General features: G+C 40.6%; 1 protein-coding gene across 3 annotated transcripts in view; it reads right to left on the reverse strand.

The window, feature by feature from the left end:
• The window catches only part of HMGN3 (high mobility group nucleosomal binding domain 3), a 29,703-nt gene extending 14,731 nt beyond the window's left edge, over positions 1-14,972 (reverse strand). For 2 of the 3 annotated variants that reach the window (XM_073336513.1, XM_073336512.1), the window contains exon 1: positions 14,745-14,972. In XM_073336513.1, coding sequence (XP_073192614.1) covers positions 14,745-14,759 — 15 coding nt within the window. In that variant the 5' untranslated portion in view covers positions 14,760-14,972. The remainder of the gene's footprint in view (positions 1-14,744) is intronic. The other variant, XM_073336514.1, reaches the window with a different exon arrangement.
• Positions 14,973-16,820: the final 1,848 nt, after the last annotated feature.

Consider the following 16,820-nt stretch of genomic DNA (forward strand, 5'->3'; position numbering starts at 1 on the left):
ACATTAGCACAATACTACGGCATTTGGGTTGCCAACGCTACAGGGGAAATCATTAAATTGAAAAAAATTAAGATAATTTTCATATTTTTAAAGAGTTATCTGACAGAAGTGGCTATAGGTTGACAAACTGACAAAACTTTAGTAATTAAAATGCTGAAATATAAACAAGATGTATCTTAAGTAAAGTAGTGCAACAACATTAGCAAGGTTACTGTTTATCGGTCAAATGGCAATCAATCAATTTAGATAGCCAAAGGGGGCTATCGTATCCCAGCAGTGCAACTTCTGCACAGATATTGATCTTTACAGGTGAATGGATTAGTTTTAGTAATGTAAGCAATGTATTAAAAAGCCAACATGGAAAGATAAGATATGGTAAAACTGATTAAACATCATCTTATAAAGGATGTTAACATTAAATGATGCCAAATACCAAGGGCCCGTGTGGTCAGAAATTACAGGCTTATACCCATGTGAATTTTAAAAGCACATACCGATTTCATTCTAACTACTACATTAGAAGTTAGAGGAAAAGAGGCCCTTTAGGACATTGAGTTGAAACCCCTACCAGTACATGGATTACTCGTTAATGTATTTTTTCTAGAGTTTTATCTAGTCACATTTTAAAATTTTCCATGCAATAAGAATTTTCTCCAGACATCATTCTGGCACAGCATTTTAGGTGCAGTCTCTGAGTTCACCATCATTTCCCTGCTCCCTGATTCGGTGCCTGTTACTCCTCCCACTCCCAATCCACTTTCCCCTCCACCAAAAACCAAACAAAACACGCTTTGCAACAAAACTCAGCCATCAGCAAAAGGACATACCATTCCATATGCCTACTTCAGAATTACTGCTGTCCAGGTTTTTTCTTCCCTTTGAATATATACGTCTCAAACAGTTTTCCCCTACATCAGGGGTTCTCAAACGGGGGTCGGGAACCCTCAAGGGGTCATGAGGTTATTACGGGGGGGGGGGGTTTGCGAGTTGTCAGCCTCTACCCCAAACCCCACTTTGCCTCCAGCATTTATAATGGTGTTAAATATATAAAAAAGTGTTGTTAATTTATAAGGGGGGCTGCACTCAGAAGCTTGCGATGTGGAAGGGGTCATCAGTACAAAAGTCTGAGAACCACTGCCCTACATGTATTACCTTGAGGTTTTCTCAAGCTAAAACTCAGACCAAGTTCATTGCTAGTGTCACTAAATTTAAGTCAGTGGAGGTATATGGATGGTGAGCCAAACTCACCCTAGTGTTTCTACTTCTTTAGGTCCCTTTAATTATTTCTGTCTTCACAATAGCTCTGAAATTTACAAAGTGATACTAAATTAATTAAGTGCCTTGCATGGTGACAGGTTTCAGTGGTAGCCATGTTAGTCTGTATCAGCAAAAAAAAAAAACAACCAACCAACCAACGAGTCCTTGTGGCACCTTAGAGACTAACAAATTTATTTGGGCATAAGCTTTCGTGGGCTAGAACCCACTTCATCAGATGGATGAAGTAAAAGATACAGAAGCAGGTTTGCATGAAGTGGAAATCCATCAACTTCATGAAAATACTTGTGCAGATACAGACAGACATCATCTTCCTTTCCAAATGCAAACCTGCTCCTGTACCTTTTACTTCATGCATCTGATGAAGTGGGTTCTAGCCCACGAAAGTTTATGCCCAAATAAATTTGTGAGTCTCTAAGGTGCCATAAGGACTCCTCGTTTTGGGGTTTTTTTAAATTAATTAAGGTGCTGTTTACTTCCCATTTCAGATTTTTAATAAAGACATTCAATCCCATGTTATTTAAATACCAACCAACTCCTCTGACACTCTTCTCAACTCCTCTGCCCCACCCTGCCCCAGTACAATACCTTATTGATCATTAAAAGGTTTTTTTGTGCTGCTTTGACCAATTTTTAGCAGATGCAACAGTGTTCATAGCCGAGCCAATCTGAATTAACTGTGCAAGTAAAACAGATACTGCATCAAATGCTTTACTAAAAGCCAGATACATATCTATTGCATTTCTTTTATCCACAAAGGACGCAATCCTGAAAAATGTTTAACATGGCAGTAACTTCATGCACATGAACAATTCCACTGAATTCACATTTGAAGCACATGAAGTTACTCATGTGCTTAAATATTTGCAGAATCAGAGCCTAATCTTTTAAATCTCACCCAAAAACAAGAAAAAAAAAATCAGGTTTTAAGGCATGTCCTTTTTAATTAAACTTTTATCCAGCGTATTCCATTAAACTTTACTTACAGATTAGAAACATCTCAACATTAATTCTTATGAGATAGCATGGAGAGAGAGCTCCACAGTTTCCACACCTTCTTGGCCTTTTCAAAAAGAGTATTTACAAACCTGCTAAAACTGCATAATATAGTAACTCCCTCTATCTCCTAGGCAATTATCCTTTCCCAGTTACCTAATCAATTAGAAGCTACAGAGTTATCTGCATTAAGCACATACATTCTTCACTGTAAAAGGAAATGCTTCTGAAATATTTATTCTTTAAACTATATAACATTTTGATTTTCTGAAATTACAGATAATAAAATACAATGCAAGACTTAGATATTTTTAGAATTTAAATCCCTTCATCATTTCTATTAGAAGAGGAATATATCAATTTCTAATCCTTTATGGGGATAATGTCAACATCATGATGCAATGAAAGGGAAGAGTATACTTAAAGTTCTAATATGAAAAAGATAAAAAATCCTCCAATCATCCACCAAAGAAAGTCCTTTGGTTGTGTGCGTGCGTGTGTGTGCATAAACACAAACAAGAAAGAAAGAGGGGACGTATATCAAGATGACAATGAAATTTTCATCAAGTCAGAAAACAAGAAAAGTCTAATTCTTTATTAAACCTAATAGATTAATGTTTGTAACGTGTAAATCCAACATCCTTCATACTCTTTCAGAACATTAACTGTATTTCTTCCTCTTTTTATTAAAAAAAAAAATACCTCTGGTATAAATTATATTTCCATAAATCAAAAAATGAAAAGTGTGTGATTATTTTCCATTTAAATGTTTTTCCCATATATGTATTTAAATCTGCTTTTATTGTGTATGTATGTTCTGTAATTCCCGCTTGAAAAGATCTAGATGTTTGGCCAGCATAACTTAAGCCACATGGGCATTTAATGGGGCATTTCACAAACTCTGAATTACAACTAATGCTGTTCACCTGACTGCGCTATACAATTCTGAGTGGAACAACCAACCTATGTTTTTATCATTATAGGAATATATAGGTAAGTGTTCAAAACTTCTCATTTTAATCACTTAAAAATACAATAGTTTCTTTATTCAGTAGAATGAAGGATTAAAACAGGGACCGGCAACCTTTGGCACATGGCCCGCCAGGGTAAGCCTCATGGTGGGCCAGGCTGGTTTGTTTACTTGCTGCATCTGCAGGTTCGGTCGATCACGGCTCCCACTGGCCACGATTCACCACTCCAGGCCAATGGGTGCTGCGGGAAGCAGCGGCCAACACATCCCTCGGCCCACACCACTTCCCACAGCCCCCATTGGCCTGGAGCAGCGAATTGCACCCAGTGGCAGCTGCAATCGGCCAAACGTGCAGATGTGGCAGGTAAACAAGCCGGCCCGGTCCTCCAGGGAGCTTACCCTAGTGAGCCGCATGCCAAAGGTTACCGATCCCTGAATTGAAAGCAGTTCTGTTTAAGCCTACATAAACTTGTTGCTCAGGTTTTCATTATCTTCTAGAACCAATATTTTCAGGTTCGGTGTATAAAATTAGAAACCAATTCCATATTTAGTCATCTAAAAACATAGCCTGATTTTCAGGGATACAGATCAGTTATGGGAGATGTCAGACATGCTGAGCACCTACAATAGATAACTCACTTAGACTAATAATTTTAGGACCCCACATTTCAAAATGTGAGCCAGGATGTTAGTAAATTCTTTTCTTATTATTTGTTCCTTTGTTTTACTATTATTGTACAATTAAACAGCAACGTCAAAACAGCATGGTAGAACTGTAGTGGAAGCTAAAGACTGTTCAATATTATTCCTTTAAGTCAAATTGTTCAAAATTGGGCTCTGGTTCTGAAAATTGAACCATGAAGGAGGACCTTGGCAGATCCATTTCCAGCAATTAAACCTGAGGCTCCTAAATCCATATTTAAAGTACTTAAATCCATATTTAAACTATTTGGGGGGAGGGATAGCTCAGTGGTTTGAGCATTGGCCTGCTAAACCCAGGGTTGTGAGTTCAATCCTTGAGGGGGCCATTTAGGGATCTGGGGCAAAAATTGGGGATTGGTCCTGCTTTGAGCAGGGTGTTGGAACTAGATGACCTCCTGAGGTCCCTTCCAACCCTGATATTCTATGAAATAGAATTAGCCTGATTTTCAGAGCGACCATTGCACCTACTAAGGTAAAGGAGCTTCTCTGAAATCAGGACAGATCTATTTTCAGAATCTAAATATAGATTTAGGCGCTATTTTGACAACATTACCTCTGGTTTTGAAAATAATTTACTCCAGCAAATATCTAACAGTAGCTTTCAGGGGTGAAAAGACAGAAAAAAAGATGAGTGCAAAACCCACAGAATATGCAGTTGTGACTAAAAAGCAAATAAGTAATATTAAAGAATGTTCTTCTGTGAGAAAAAGTTTTATATTTTTGTAACTCTTACAGCTACTCAGTGCTGTGGCACACCAAACCTTTACTGTACCAGTATTCCACCAGACTGCCATGACTCTGAAGCAAGCACTGAAAGGACTTCAGGTACTAGGCCCTAAAAGTGCTAGCCCTGGGGTCCTCCCACTAATGACTCGGACACGTGGCTAAGCGAAAGGGTATTTTACTAGGGTTGGCAGAAATGGGAAGATTGCAAAACACCGTATGAACAGTGGCTTAAACAGTTGCAATTTAAGGTAAAACAATAGTGGTTCCTATTTGGGCCCTTTCAGGGATCAGGGGACACTCCAAAGAGAATTAGGGTTCCTCAGGCCTCGTGCCTGGGGTTCCCACTCCAATCCAGTCTATGCTACAAGGAAATAGGAGCTTGCAGCTTTCCAGGCCAGGATCAGTTAGTTGTCTCTCTCCTTGGGGCCACTCTACACTGGTTCCCTGCCCAGTCTCTGCTGCTTCCTCACAGACTGTGCCCAGACCTGAACCTGATTGTGACGTCGGTGAGTCACAGCCTTTTCACACAGTTCCCTCACTGCTGCTGCAGCCAGCTCTGTATAAGGCTCCCCAAAAGTTTCTCCTGCATTTATCTTCCCTGCTGCTCCCAATTTGCCATGGGGCTACCACTTCCCCTCAAAACAAGGTTACTTCCAGGACTAGGGTGATCCACAGAGTTTCCAGCCCCTCCTGACCAGGGGAAGGGGATGTACGTGCAGGTCCACCCTGGAAGATTGTAGGTCAGTGGGAAATGGGCTGATGGGAATGGTAGTTTCTCGCTTAGAAGATTCATCATGCTACCCGCTTCCCTTTGAAAAAGGCACATGACACATCCTCACATCCAGCATGAATCTACACAGAGCCCTTGTGCCAGTGGGGTCTCTGCACTCTTAGGTTACCCCTTAGCTCTGGGGGGTGTTCTGTTCTCTCATAAAGACCTCCCAGAACACGGGACTCCATTTCCTGTTTTGGCCCTTCTATTTCTGTTATAGGTTCACCCTTATTCTGTAGGATAGGCTTCTTGGAGGGGTGACAGCCAGGAATTCTGTCCCCTCTGATAGGGCCACACCTGGATATGCTGTACAGTGTACCAGATCACACACCTTTTAGAATAACCATGACTCAAAAGTCTCTCCCTTGGTGACTGTTCAACGATCACAAGCTCTTGTCTGTCCATCTCTAACTTTCCTGTCCCCAAAATGCATTCTAACAGTTTGACTGATAATTAGTATTTGAAACACTTATTTTAAAAATTATATTTGTGACTAAGAGTACAACATATCCTTAAGAGGCTATTTGTCCAAGTAATACATCCTCTGTATCCCCAACCCTAGCTTCTTGTGTTGTCAACTGAAGTTGGCTGTTGGGAGGGGCAGAGAGGAGAGGCATTGATGTGTGAAGACTTAAGAGCCAAATGTTACCTTACAATGTGACCTTCCATTTATTTGGTTCTATTTACCCTTGTTACAAACTGCATTTAAACATGTTACCTGCTACTTTAGGTTCTAACATGGTTTAAAGAACTAGTATGGAGGGGCCAAAGCCATCTAAGAATTAATATCAAGTTCATATCTTGGAAAGCAGATTTTAAAAATGATTCTAACAAGGTTCTGGCTTGTCCACACTAGCCTTTAAAGTTTTTTAGAACCCATTTGAGTGTGAACCAACTTTAAAAAGGCTCTCAAAAGACCCTGTCCATTCGAGACGAGAGAGAGAGAGAGAGAGAGAGAGAGAGAGAGAGATTTCCTCACAGCATCTTCAAACTCTGCTCAAGTAGGTCTAGACTATACAATGGTACAAATGCTGTCAGCCATCTGAATCCCATCTATATTAGCACTCCCTTTACTGCCATCACCAGTGATAGGATAACACTGGGAGACTGACTGACTAGGAAGAGAGGGGAGAGGGAAGAAGGAAAGAGTCTAGACCAGACATAGCTGAATAGTCCCCTGATAAGTTTTGATGCAACCTATTCTATCATACCTTTCACCCAGAAGGATCTCAAAGTGCTTTCAAAATATTACAGATTTTAAACTACACAGGTATCAGTCCCGGTTCTGTTCAATATCTTCATTAGTGGTTTAGACAATGGCATAGAGAGTTTATGGACAATACCAAGATGAGAGGGGTTGCAAGTGCTTTGGAGGATAGGATTAAAATTCAAAATGATCTAGATAAACTGGAGAAATAGTCTGAGGTAAACAGGATGAAACTGAATAAGGACAAGTGCAAAGAACTCCACTTAGGAAGAAACAATCAGTTGCACACATACAAAATGGGAAATGACTGCCTAGGAAGGAGTACTGCAGAAAGGGATCTGGGGGTCATAGTGGATCACAAGCTAAATATGAGTCAACAGTATAAAACTGTTGTGGGGGGGGGAAAGCAAACATCATTCTGGGATGTTTTAGCAGGAGTGTTGTAAACAAGACACAAGAAGTAATTCTTCTATTTTATTCCATGTTGATCAGGCTTCAACTGGAGTGTTATGTCCAGTTCTGAGCACTACATTTCAGGAAAGATGTGGACAAATTGGAGAAAGTCTAAAGGAGAGTAACAAAAATAATTAAAGGTCTAGAAAACATGACCTATGAGGAGAGACTGAAAAAACTGGATTTGTTTAGTCTGGAGAACAGAAGACTGAAACGGGACATGATAACAGTTTTCAAGTACAGAAAAAGGTTGTTACAAGGAGGAGGGAGAAAAATTGTTCTCCTTAACCTCTGAGGATAGAACAAGAAGCAATGGGTTTTAATTGCAGCAAGGGTATTTTAGGTTGGACATTAGGAAAAACTTTCTAACTGTCAGGGCGGTTAAGCACTGCAATACGTTGTCCAGAGAGGTTCTGGAATCTCTGTCATTGGAGGATTTTAAGGGCAGGTTAGACCAAGACCCGTCAGGGATGGTCTAGATAATACTTAGTCCTGCCTTGAGTTCATAGGACTGACTTAGCAGACCTCTCGAAGTCCCTTCCAGTCCTATAGTTCTATGATCTTCTACTGTTATGACCACAGAAATGCATCAACTGTTTAAGAAGCACAGAACATTACAATACTGTTTCTAACAGGAAATGAATTCAAGTCATAGGATGATTTATAAGACTGAATACAATTAATCAAGATACACATTAGCCAGAACACAGAGATTAAATACCCCTACTTCGGGGAAAGTGCCATGGATCTTTATATAGGACGTAGGCTTTTATCTCATTTAGAAGAGGCACCTGAAACATAATGTGCCCTCTTTCATTATGCTAGGGCACTTCTTCAGTACTGACTTAATCTGAGTGTCACCCACTGAATCAACACTATGTCCTGCTGCACTTGGGTAGTAGCTTTAGGGAATACTGAAGTAAAAAGCCCACTTAGTCTGCAGAAGAAAGGATCACAACTTGGGGTATATGTCTAGCACTTGAAAAATCCTCTCTAACCATAAGCATGTGGATGAGCCACCCTTCTTTAGTACCTTAGAAGGCATGCTGAATTAAAGATGACAAAAATTTTACTGAAGCTATATAATCCTACAAAATGCGATTTCTAAGAGAGATCATAACCTGGTTTGCCTTCACCCTCCACAAATGATACTATGACAATTTCCAGTAAAATGTAATGTTAAACTACTTTGCTACAACAGTATTAACATAGACCTCAGACTCCGACAACCCTATGCAAAACTATTGCTTTTGGTACAACTGATACATTTCAATGGAGAAATTAGAACTCAGTAATTTATTAATCAAAGCAAACTTTTAATTGTGTAGCATTTGTTAGCTACATCTTTTGGCATATCTATTTCACTTACACACAGTAGACTAATTTTGTGAAGCTCATCAACAAAACTGATATCCCACAGTCTGAAATAACATTTTTCAATTGACTTGCTGCTCTGCTTTCAAATCCATTTTTATCTCCATTGAGAAGAGGCAGGTCTTTTTCTAAAATCCCTTTATATAAACAAATTATCTGCACCTGTTAATTTTTATACTGGGAGATAATCACTTGTGATACCTGATGAACTGTAGCTAACAATACAATTTGCTTTATACTTTAATACATGGAACAATGTTGTGAATGGTCTTACACTGATAATTCACCTGTTGTTCAGGCCAAAATTCAACTGGAGTTAGTGGATGGGTGACATGGGCTAAAGCAGGGGTTCTCAAACTGGGGGTCATGAGGTTATTACATGGGGGCCGCGAACTGCAGCCTCCACCCGAAACCCTACTTTACCTCCAGCGTTTACAACAGTGTTAAATATACAAATATTTTTAAAAGTGCTTTAATTTATAAGGAGGGGGCTACACTCGGAAGCTTGCTGTGTGAACCACTGGGGAACAATGAGTTAATAAACTGAATACATGTTTTAATAAATGATTGCTACAAATTGTTAGTGTGAACAGGCTGATTATAAACATGGCTTATAGCATAGGTATTAGAAATAGGAGAGCTAGGGGTGATGCCACAAGCCCTGGCTTGAAGTGGTTTCCATCACATGCAGGGTTTACAGTTTGGTAAACTTTGGCTTTCAGCACCCCCACTATACAAATTGTTTCAGTACCTCTGGCTTATGGCCACCTCTAGCACCTTATATTGGTGTGTTTACAGCCACCTATAAACGTGTAATATTCCCATGACTGTAAAACACTTATAACATCATTAACCCTTCATAAAATATTTACAATTGCACTTTCAACATAAAGCAAGTAACTTCAATCTGTTTTTATCTGGACATCTGAACACAAAATTTCTTGTAACTATATATATAGAAGAAGCATCACTCAACCAGTTTCTTTGACACTCAACACTTCTACATTGCACTATTCCTAAATGTAATAAACTTTAATTTTTGGCGTAAATAAAAAAAAGTATTATTTTCTTGTCCAGCTTTGAAGAGTCGAAACAAGTTCTGTTCAAGTGTAACTTGCAATGAGGGGGAGCTCTATGGCCTGAATCTGTGAAGGGACTGAAAAAAGAAAAGGAGTACTTGTGGCACCTTAGAGACTAACACATTTATTAGAGCATAAGCTTTCGTGAGCTACAGCTCACTTCATCGGATGCTTCAGCTGTAGCTCACAAAAGCTTATGCTCTAATAAATTTGTTAGTCTCTAAGGTGCCACAAGTTCTCCTTTTCTTTTTACGGATACAGACTAACACGGCTGCTACTCTGAAACCTGAAGGGACTGAGGCACTGAGAGAACCACAGAAAAATCCATGAGGAAACGAGTTCTGTATTTAGTGCAGGGCTTGGATGATGTGCAGTGAATAAGGTCTGGGGCCACACATTTAATGAGGAGGAGTAAACAAAATATTTAATAGATACCCATTCAGCTAGCACTGTGCATCTTGTGAGCTAGATGAGGTCCTGTAGAAAGAGTAATATGTAATCATATTATTAAACAGAATATCATAATTCATAAGGCCAAATTAAGGCATTTCATAACTTCTAAATACTTTATGTTGCAACCTTCATACTCCTTTAGCATAGTTTAAAAAAAAAAAGTGTACACAGATTTTTTTTAAAGTGAGTTTTTAGAATTCTATAGTACCCTACCACAGATATTAACCCAAAATCCCTTGTTATCTCTGCTAAGCATACACCACAATCTGCCATCAACCCTACCGCAAGACTTGGGATTTGGGATTGCAATAAGTGTGCAAATGACCTACTCATGTGACTAATTAAAGATGTATCCACTAAGTCATTTTTCTTGCTTTGAAACAGTACTATAGTGGTCAACAGCGTTGTTAAAAAGATTTAAAAAAAAAAAATCAAGCTGCAATTAGTCCTCACATTTGGTTCAACCCCAAGGCAGAAAAATGTTTTGAGAACAGGTTCAAACAGTATTGTCTTATGGTTAGACAGAAGGAACAAAGAGGATCACTCTGGAATGTAATCCCAACTAAATCACAGGCTCCCTGTCTGACCTTGGACAAGATACCTGACCTCTTTATATTTCTCAATCATCATGCACAAATACTCAGGCCCACAAATACTGCAATTTGATGGTGATCTTGTTAAAACCATTTTAAAAAAAATTCTTTGGCAACCAGACTTTTCATGCTATTGTGAGTTTGTCATAGGACAGATTTTGGTTCCTCATTTTTCTATGGCTGATGCAAAGATATTTTTAACGTACCTGTTTCATAGCTATAAAAGAATGTACTCCTTCCAAACCAGCTTATATTGTATTTTTGAAAGATAAGTTCAACTGGGGCTGAAGAACAAAAACAAAAAAGGACAAACTCCAAAAAAAGTTTCCTGCTAACAGTATCACACATATGTTCTAGTTTATCCCATGCATACACACTAGTCTCTTTGTGAAAGGTTGTACTGTACAGAGTTGGGGAAACTAAATTAAAAAGATTTCAGAGTAACAGCCGTGTTAGTCTGTATTCGCAAAAAGAAAAGGGGTACTTGTGGCACCTTAGAGACTAACCAATTTATTTGAGCATAAGCTTTCGTGAGCTACAGCTCACTTCATCGGATGCATACTGTGGAAAAGTAAATTAAAAAATAATTTCCAACCTTTGTTTGATAATGAAGCAATTCAGATGCTGACTTAGAGTCATCATAGAATATCAGGGTTGGAAGAAACCTCAGGAGATCATCTAGTCCAACCCCCTGCACAAAGCAGGACCAATCCCCAGTTTTTGGCCCAGATCCCTAAATGGCCCCCTCAAGGAGTGAACTCACAACCCTGGGTTTAGTAGGCCAATGCTCAAACCACTGAGCTATCTGTCCCCCAGGGATAGCTTCTTCAGTTACACATAGAAGAAACAGTTAAGGGACAAAAGGAAGAAGGAGCATGACTGGTCAATCTGGTTAGATAAATAAAGCATGCATAAAGACAGGTATGAATCTGTTTTTACTTCTGCATTTCCCACTCGCCCTTTCTGCAAATTTATTAGTTGGACACATAGCCCCATAAACATGCAAACTGAAGTATTGGTGATCTGTAATTTTTTTTTTTTTAGTAGAGACCGTTATAATTTCCCAACTAAACAAGTATTAAATCACATTTTTCTGTGTTAATATTTGTTTTAACTAGGAAACCCACTTCAGTAACAGATGTACAAGTAGGATTTCTCTACACAGAGAAATGTACTGGCAACGCTACAGTGAAATCATTTTTCTGCAAGAGCTATGCCAGTATAATTTCCCCATATGGACACTCTATTCCAGAATAAAAGTGACTTTATTCCAGAATAATGATGAAGTAATTATTCCACCGTAGCTATGCCAGTCAATTTCCCCATGTGGACAAGCCTATAGTCTCTACTTCCTATGAGTTTCTGGGCTTTCCAAGAACCAGAATTAATAAACACACTTAGCTTTAAGACTAAGTCACACAAAGACTCACAAAGCTAAATACATTAACTTTACTTAATAAGCTTCTCTTTAAGTACTTCAGTTGTGGATGTAATTTTAAAAGACTAATTATGACAGAAAACAAAAGAAAAAAAACCCAAGTTCTCCTTTTACAGACTTACTTCTCAAAGGCTAAGGGCTTATCTATGCTTACAGCGCTGCAGTTGCGCCGCTGTAGTGCTTATTGAAGACACAACCTATGCCAATGCGTGAGTTTCTCCCATTGGCATAGGTACTCCACCTCCACAAGAGAAGCCCTCCTGTCAACTTAGCGCTGTCTACATTGTGAGTTCAGTCGGTATAACTGCGTCGCTCGGGGTGACATAGTTATACCAACCTAAGGTTTTAGTGTAGACCAGAGCTAACTGATATAACACACAACAACAAAAATCTAAGCCCACTGTTTAGCCACAATGTGCTCCTCAATCATGGGGGAAGAGACCGCATTTAATTTCCCAGTCCACCAAGATATTTTTGAAGTATTGAAAACTACATGCAGGGCAAGAATGTAAAAATGTGAGGGAAGCATGAGAGAGCTCTGCAAGGTTCCTAATGGACTGTGTAGGCCTAGCTTCAAAGGGCTTCCTCAAAGCACAGCCTAACCATCAGTCTTCACTTATGAAAGGCATAGCTGTGGAAGAAAAGGAGCATTTTAGGCCTGGACAAGAATGCAATGACAGAGTATGATGAAGAAAATGATACAGTATCTTTTAAATGTAAGCCAAGTATTATGTACAGAGCTATTAGTCCCTCAATTTCATGAGAAATATATCAACTCAAGTTAAAAAAAAATTAAAAATGGAAATATTTCAGTGGAGCACTGAATATTTTTTCTGTACCCATAATGCAGCAAGGAATCAGTACAGGACAAAAATGGAACTCATAAGTGTGTGGAAATTAACATCTAACGATTACCCTATTAAAACAGTTTTCAGATTCAACCATGATCTGCATTATGGGGAGGTCATAGGCAGACAGACATTCTGGACATCTCCATTACAGTAAAATTGCCTCTCCTCAGTTGACCTAGTTTAATATTAAAAGACTGCTGAGTTTTTTGTTGTGGTCATTGGTTTGTCTGTTGGTTTTATTTAAACCACGGAATATTAGTGTCAAGTCTCCAATTACACTCCATTAGTAATTGCAGTAAAAAGAAAGTGCTCCAGGCCAGGATTTTCAAGGGGGCCAAAGGATGTTAGCTACCCCAACTCCAATCCAGGTAACTTCCATAGGCCCCTTAGAAAAGCCAGCCCTAGTGAAATGTCTGTTAACAGTTGTAACAAATGAGCATTTTCAAAATACTACAGATGTTCCCTGAAGCTCAGGCACTGAGTTTGTGAAAGATGCAACCAGTAATAAATAATTTGCAAGCTTGTAATCCTTTACATTCCTTACTTCCTGAATTAAGAGAAAGAAATGAATTCTCATACAGAATCAGACTAGCGGTTCATCTACTCCTGTGTCCTGCCTCCAAAAGTGGCCAATATCAGATGACTGAAAGGAGGTGCAAGAAGCCCCATAACACACAATTATGGAAGTTAACATTATGAATAGTATTTCAGACAGTGGGCAGACAGAAAGTACGTAATAGCGTAAGATCAGTGAAGCACATATTGCACTTTTGCCTGGACTGGTTTCCAGCATGGGGGTCACTGGGGCGGGTGGGCAAGTGAAGCATCATTTCCCCACCTTCCCCCTCAAAAATACCAGATCGTCCACCATGAAGGGAAGGACGACAGTGTGTGAGAAGGAAAAGTAAAGTACAGCACAGCCAGGGAGGCAAATGAGGGACGCAAGTAAATCCCAGCTGTAGCAGCCCTCAGAGGAAGGAAGGAAGGAAACACTGAGGCACAAGGGAGGAGGGGAAGTGACTGGGAGGAGGGAGGCAAATACACTCGTTCAGTATAAGTCTCAAAGCCACACAAGAAGGCAGAGGCTCCGCAGAAGCAGCTCCCGCTCCCTCCATCCCCACCCTCTTGCCCGTCTCTGGGGTGTGTAGCGCTCTGCTGTGTTGCACAGAGGAGTCTCCCACGGTGCTGTTTTTAAACTCTCTGCTGTTGTTGATACCATGTGTAAGCAGATCCCCCCTGTGCTGCACGGGGCCCTGTCTGTGCAGACTCCTGTCCTGATTGACACCAGAGTTGGTACATACGGGTCTGTCACAGGAGGCAAGGAGAAGGGTGTAGTTTGTTTTAAACATGGCTTTTCTCTCCCTTCCGCCTTTTACCTTGGAGCCATCACCGGGGCACCATACAAAGCAGAACGCAGAATCAGCCCAGGGCAGAATCAGCCAGGACATGGGGGATTTTTCCCAGAGATTGATGAGCTACGGCTTGGAGTTTGCAAGCAGGAAACTCCTCCGGGGGAGGTAAAAGGCGAAGCTGCAGCTGCTGCATTTTTTTCCGGTGGCGGGGCGGGGGAGGGGGGGAGAGATCGGAGTTGTGACAGCGAGTTCGCATTCGAGAGGCGGGGGTGACAACTGCAGCCCTCACTACAAGGTTAGAGGAAGTAAGGAGTAAATCAACAAATCAGCAACCGGAGGGAAGGGTGGAAGATCTTTGCAACAGGCAGTACAAATACCCAGACTCAATCAGCGCAGTCCAAAAAAATCGCCCCAGGCTTGCAGGCAACCGGAGGCTGAGATTATTAACTGCAAACGGGCGTCAAAAGGAATGCACCACAACACAATCAACACAGGCGCGTTACCTTTCTCTTCGGCATAATGTCCCTGCCCCGGGCTGCAAAAGTAAAGCAACGAGCAGGCTTCTGCACAAGCGCAGATCCCTCCTCCTAACGCCGCGGCGGTGGCCAGGCAATCTCGAACCCGCTCCGCTGCGCACGCTCCACGCTCACTGCCCCTGCGCCGCTGACACCCGAGAGCCCCCTGCCCACAGGCGCCCACCGCGGCTACCGAGAGGCGACAATGGGGCAGCTCTTCTTTCTGATTGGCTCCCCAATTCTGAAGCCCCCGCCCTCCTCTGAAGGGAATAGACTAATCAGGGGACGTCCGTGTGGTTCAGATGCAGGGCACGCTGGGGTGAGGTAGCCTGCGCTGACGGGGTAGTAGCAGGCCCCCAAATAGCCAAACAGAAGTGGGGAGGCTAGGGGGCACATGGGGAGCCGTCTGGAGCTATGTCCAACATTTAATAAGATTTTTAAACATTTCACAACAAACAGCATAGTTATACCTGTATCTGGCAAGTTATCTTCTGAGTAACAAATGCCACCCATCAGACAACAGGGACCCCCCACAAAAAAAGCATCTTTGGATTTGCCAAACACCTACATAAATGTACACAAAATGGTTCTCCCCTCTTCTATCCCAATTGTTCCCCTTCTTTGACGGTCTTTAAATCTTCCCCCTTGCTATCTTTTCCCCTTGAGTGCTGCTCTCTCCCACTTCCCTCAGCCTCTCCCTTCTTTTTTCCTCCTTCCCATGCCCCTAATATCCACCCAGAATTTGCCCCTCATATCCACTGTCCTTTCTATTCCGTACTTTTTGCTTTGTACATCCATCTGTTGGTCAGTCTCCAGCCCTTCACACCATAGACCAATTGTCCATTCTCTCCCATAAATTCTCCACTTGCCCCACCTGTCTGTCCTCTCATTAATTTAACAATGTATAACCTCTCTTGTCAATTCCCAGTTTGTCCTCTTCTTCCAAATTGCTTCAATTCTTGCCTTCTTTATTCATCAGTTGGTTCTCAGGCTTTCCCTCGGCCCTTTGCACAATTCTTACTCCCCACAAATTTATTCCATTTTGTCTTTTACTCCAATCTATTTAATTCTCAGCTACCAGAGGAGGGTAAATCTGGGAGGGCAATAGGAGCAGGGGATAAGCAAAGGGGGATTCAATTAGGGTTAAGGAGGTGTCAAGTATCAGAGGGGTAGCCGTGTTAGTCTGGATCTGTAAAAGCGGCAAAGAGGCCTGTGGCATCTTATAGACTAACAGTACGTAACACTGTACTAAAGATGCAAGCCCAGGGTGGATAAAAAATAAATGATTTCTTTTAAAATAAAAAAAATTGGATTTTTTTGATAAAATGCTTTTTAAGGAAAAAACTATCTAAATATAGTTTTAAGATACATTATAAGATAGATACAATATAGCTCAAAGATATCTCATCATGGAATAGGGATTATAAATTCTAATTCTGTAACATGAGACAATATAGCAATGGAGTGTTTAAGAAAAGTTTTGTAAATGAGTTCCAATGGGTCATGGATTAGGGACCCAATCTTATGGGGTTCCAGGGGCTTCTGTATGGATTATTTAGGTTAAACTTTCTATCTACCCAATGGGACTCAGTGCTCAGTCTAGAAGACACCAGCAGAGATGCTTAGTTTTGCAGTTCTCAAACTGTGGATTTGTGTCTCCAGAGATAACATGCTTGTTAACAGCAAAAATGGTTTTAAATAAATAAATAAATAAATAATATATAGAGGTGAGAAATAACAGACCTCAATCCTATTATCCCTCTGCAAATTTGTGTACAAAGAGTCAATCCCTTACCTCTCTCTGAAAGTGCAGTTTCAAAAAGTTTAATAAACAGAAGATTGTTGGGGGAAGAATAGATCTGGACAAGGAGAAACCTGGAGATAAATGTGAGAAGGGAGGAACAGGCAGTAGAAACAAAAGTGAAAGTTTCAGAGTAACAGCCATGTTAGTCTGTATTCGCAAAAAGAAAAGAAGTACTTGTGGCACCTTAGAGACTAACTCACGAAAGCTTATGCTCAGATAAATTGGTTAGTCTCTAAGGTGCCACAAGTACTCCTTTTCTT

Source organism: Lepidochelys kempii, chromosome 3 (genome assembly GCF_965140265.1).
Source record: "Lepidochelys kempii isolate rLepKem1 chromosome 3, rLepKem1.hap2, whole genome shotgun sequence".
NCBI classification, from domain to species: domain Eukaryota; kingdom Metazoa; phylum Chordata; order Testudines; family Cheloniidae; genus Lepidochelys; species Lepidochelys kempii.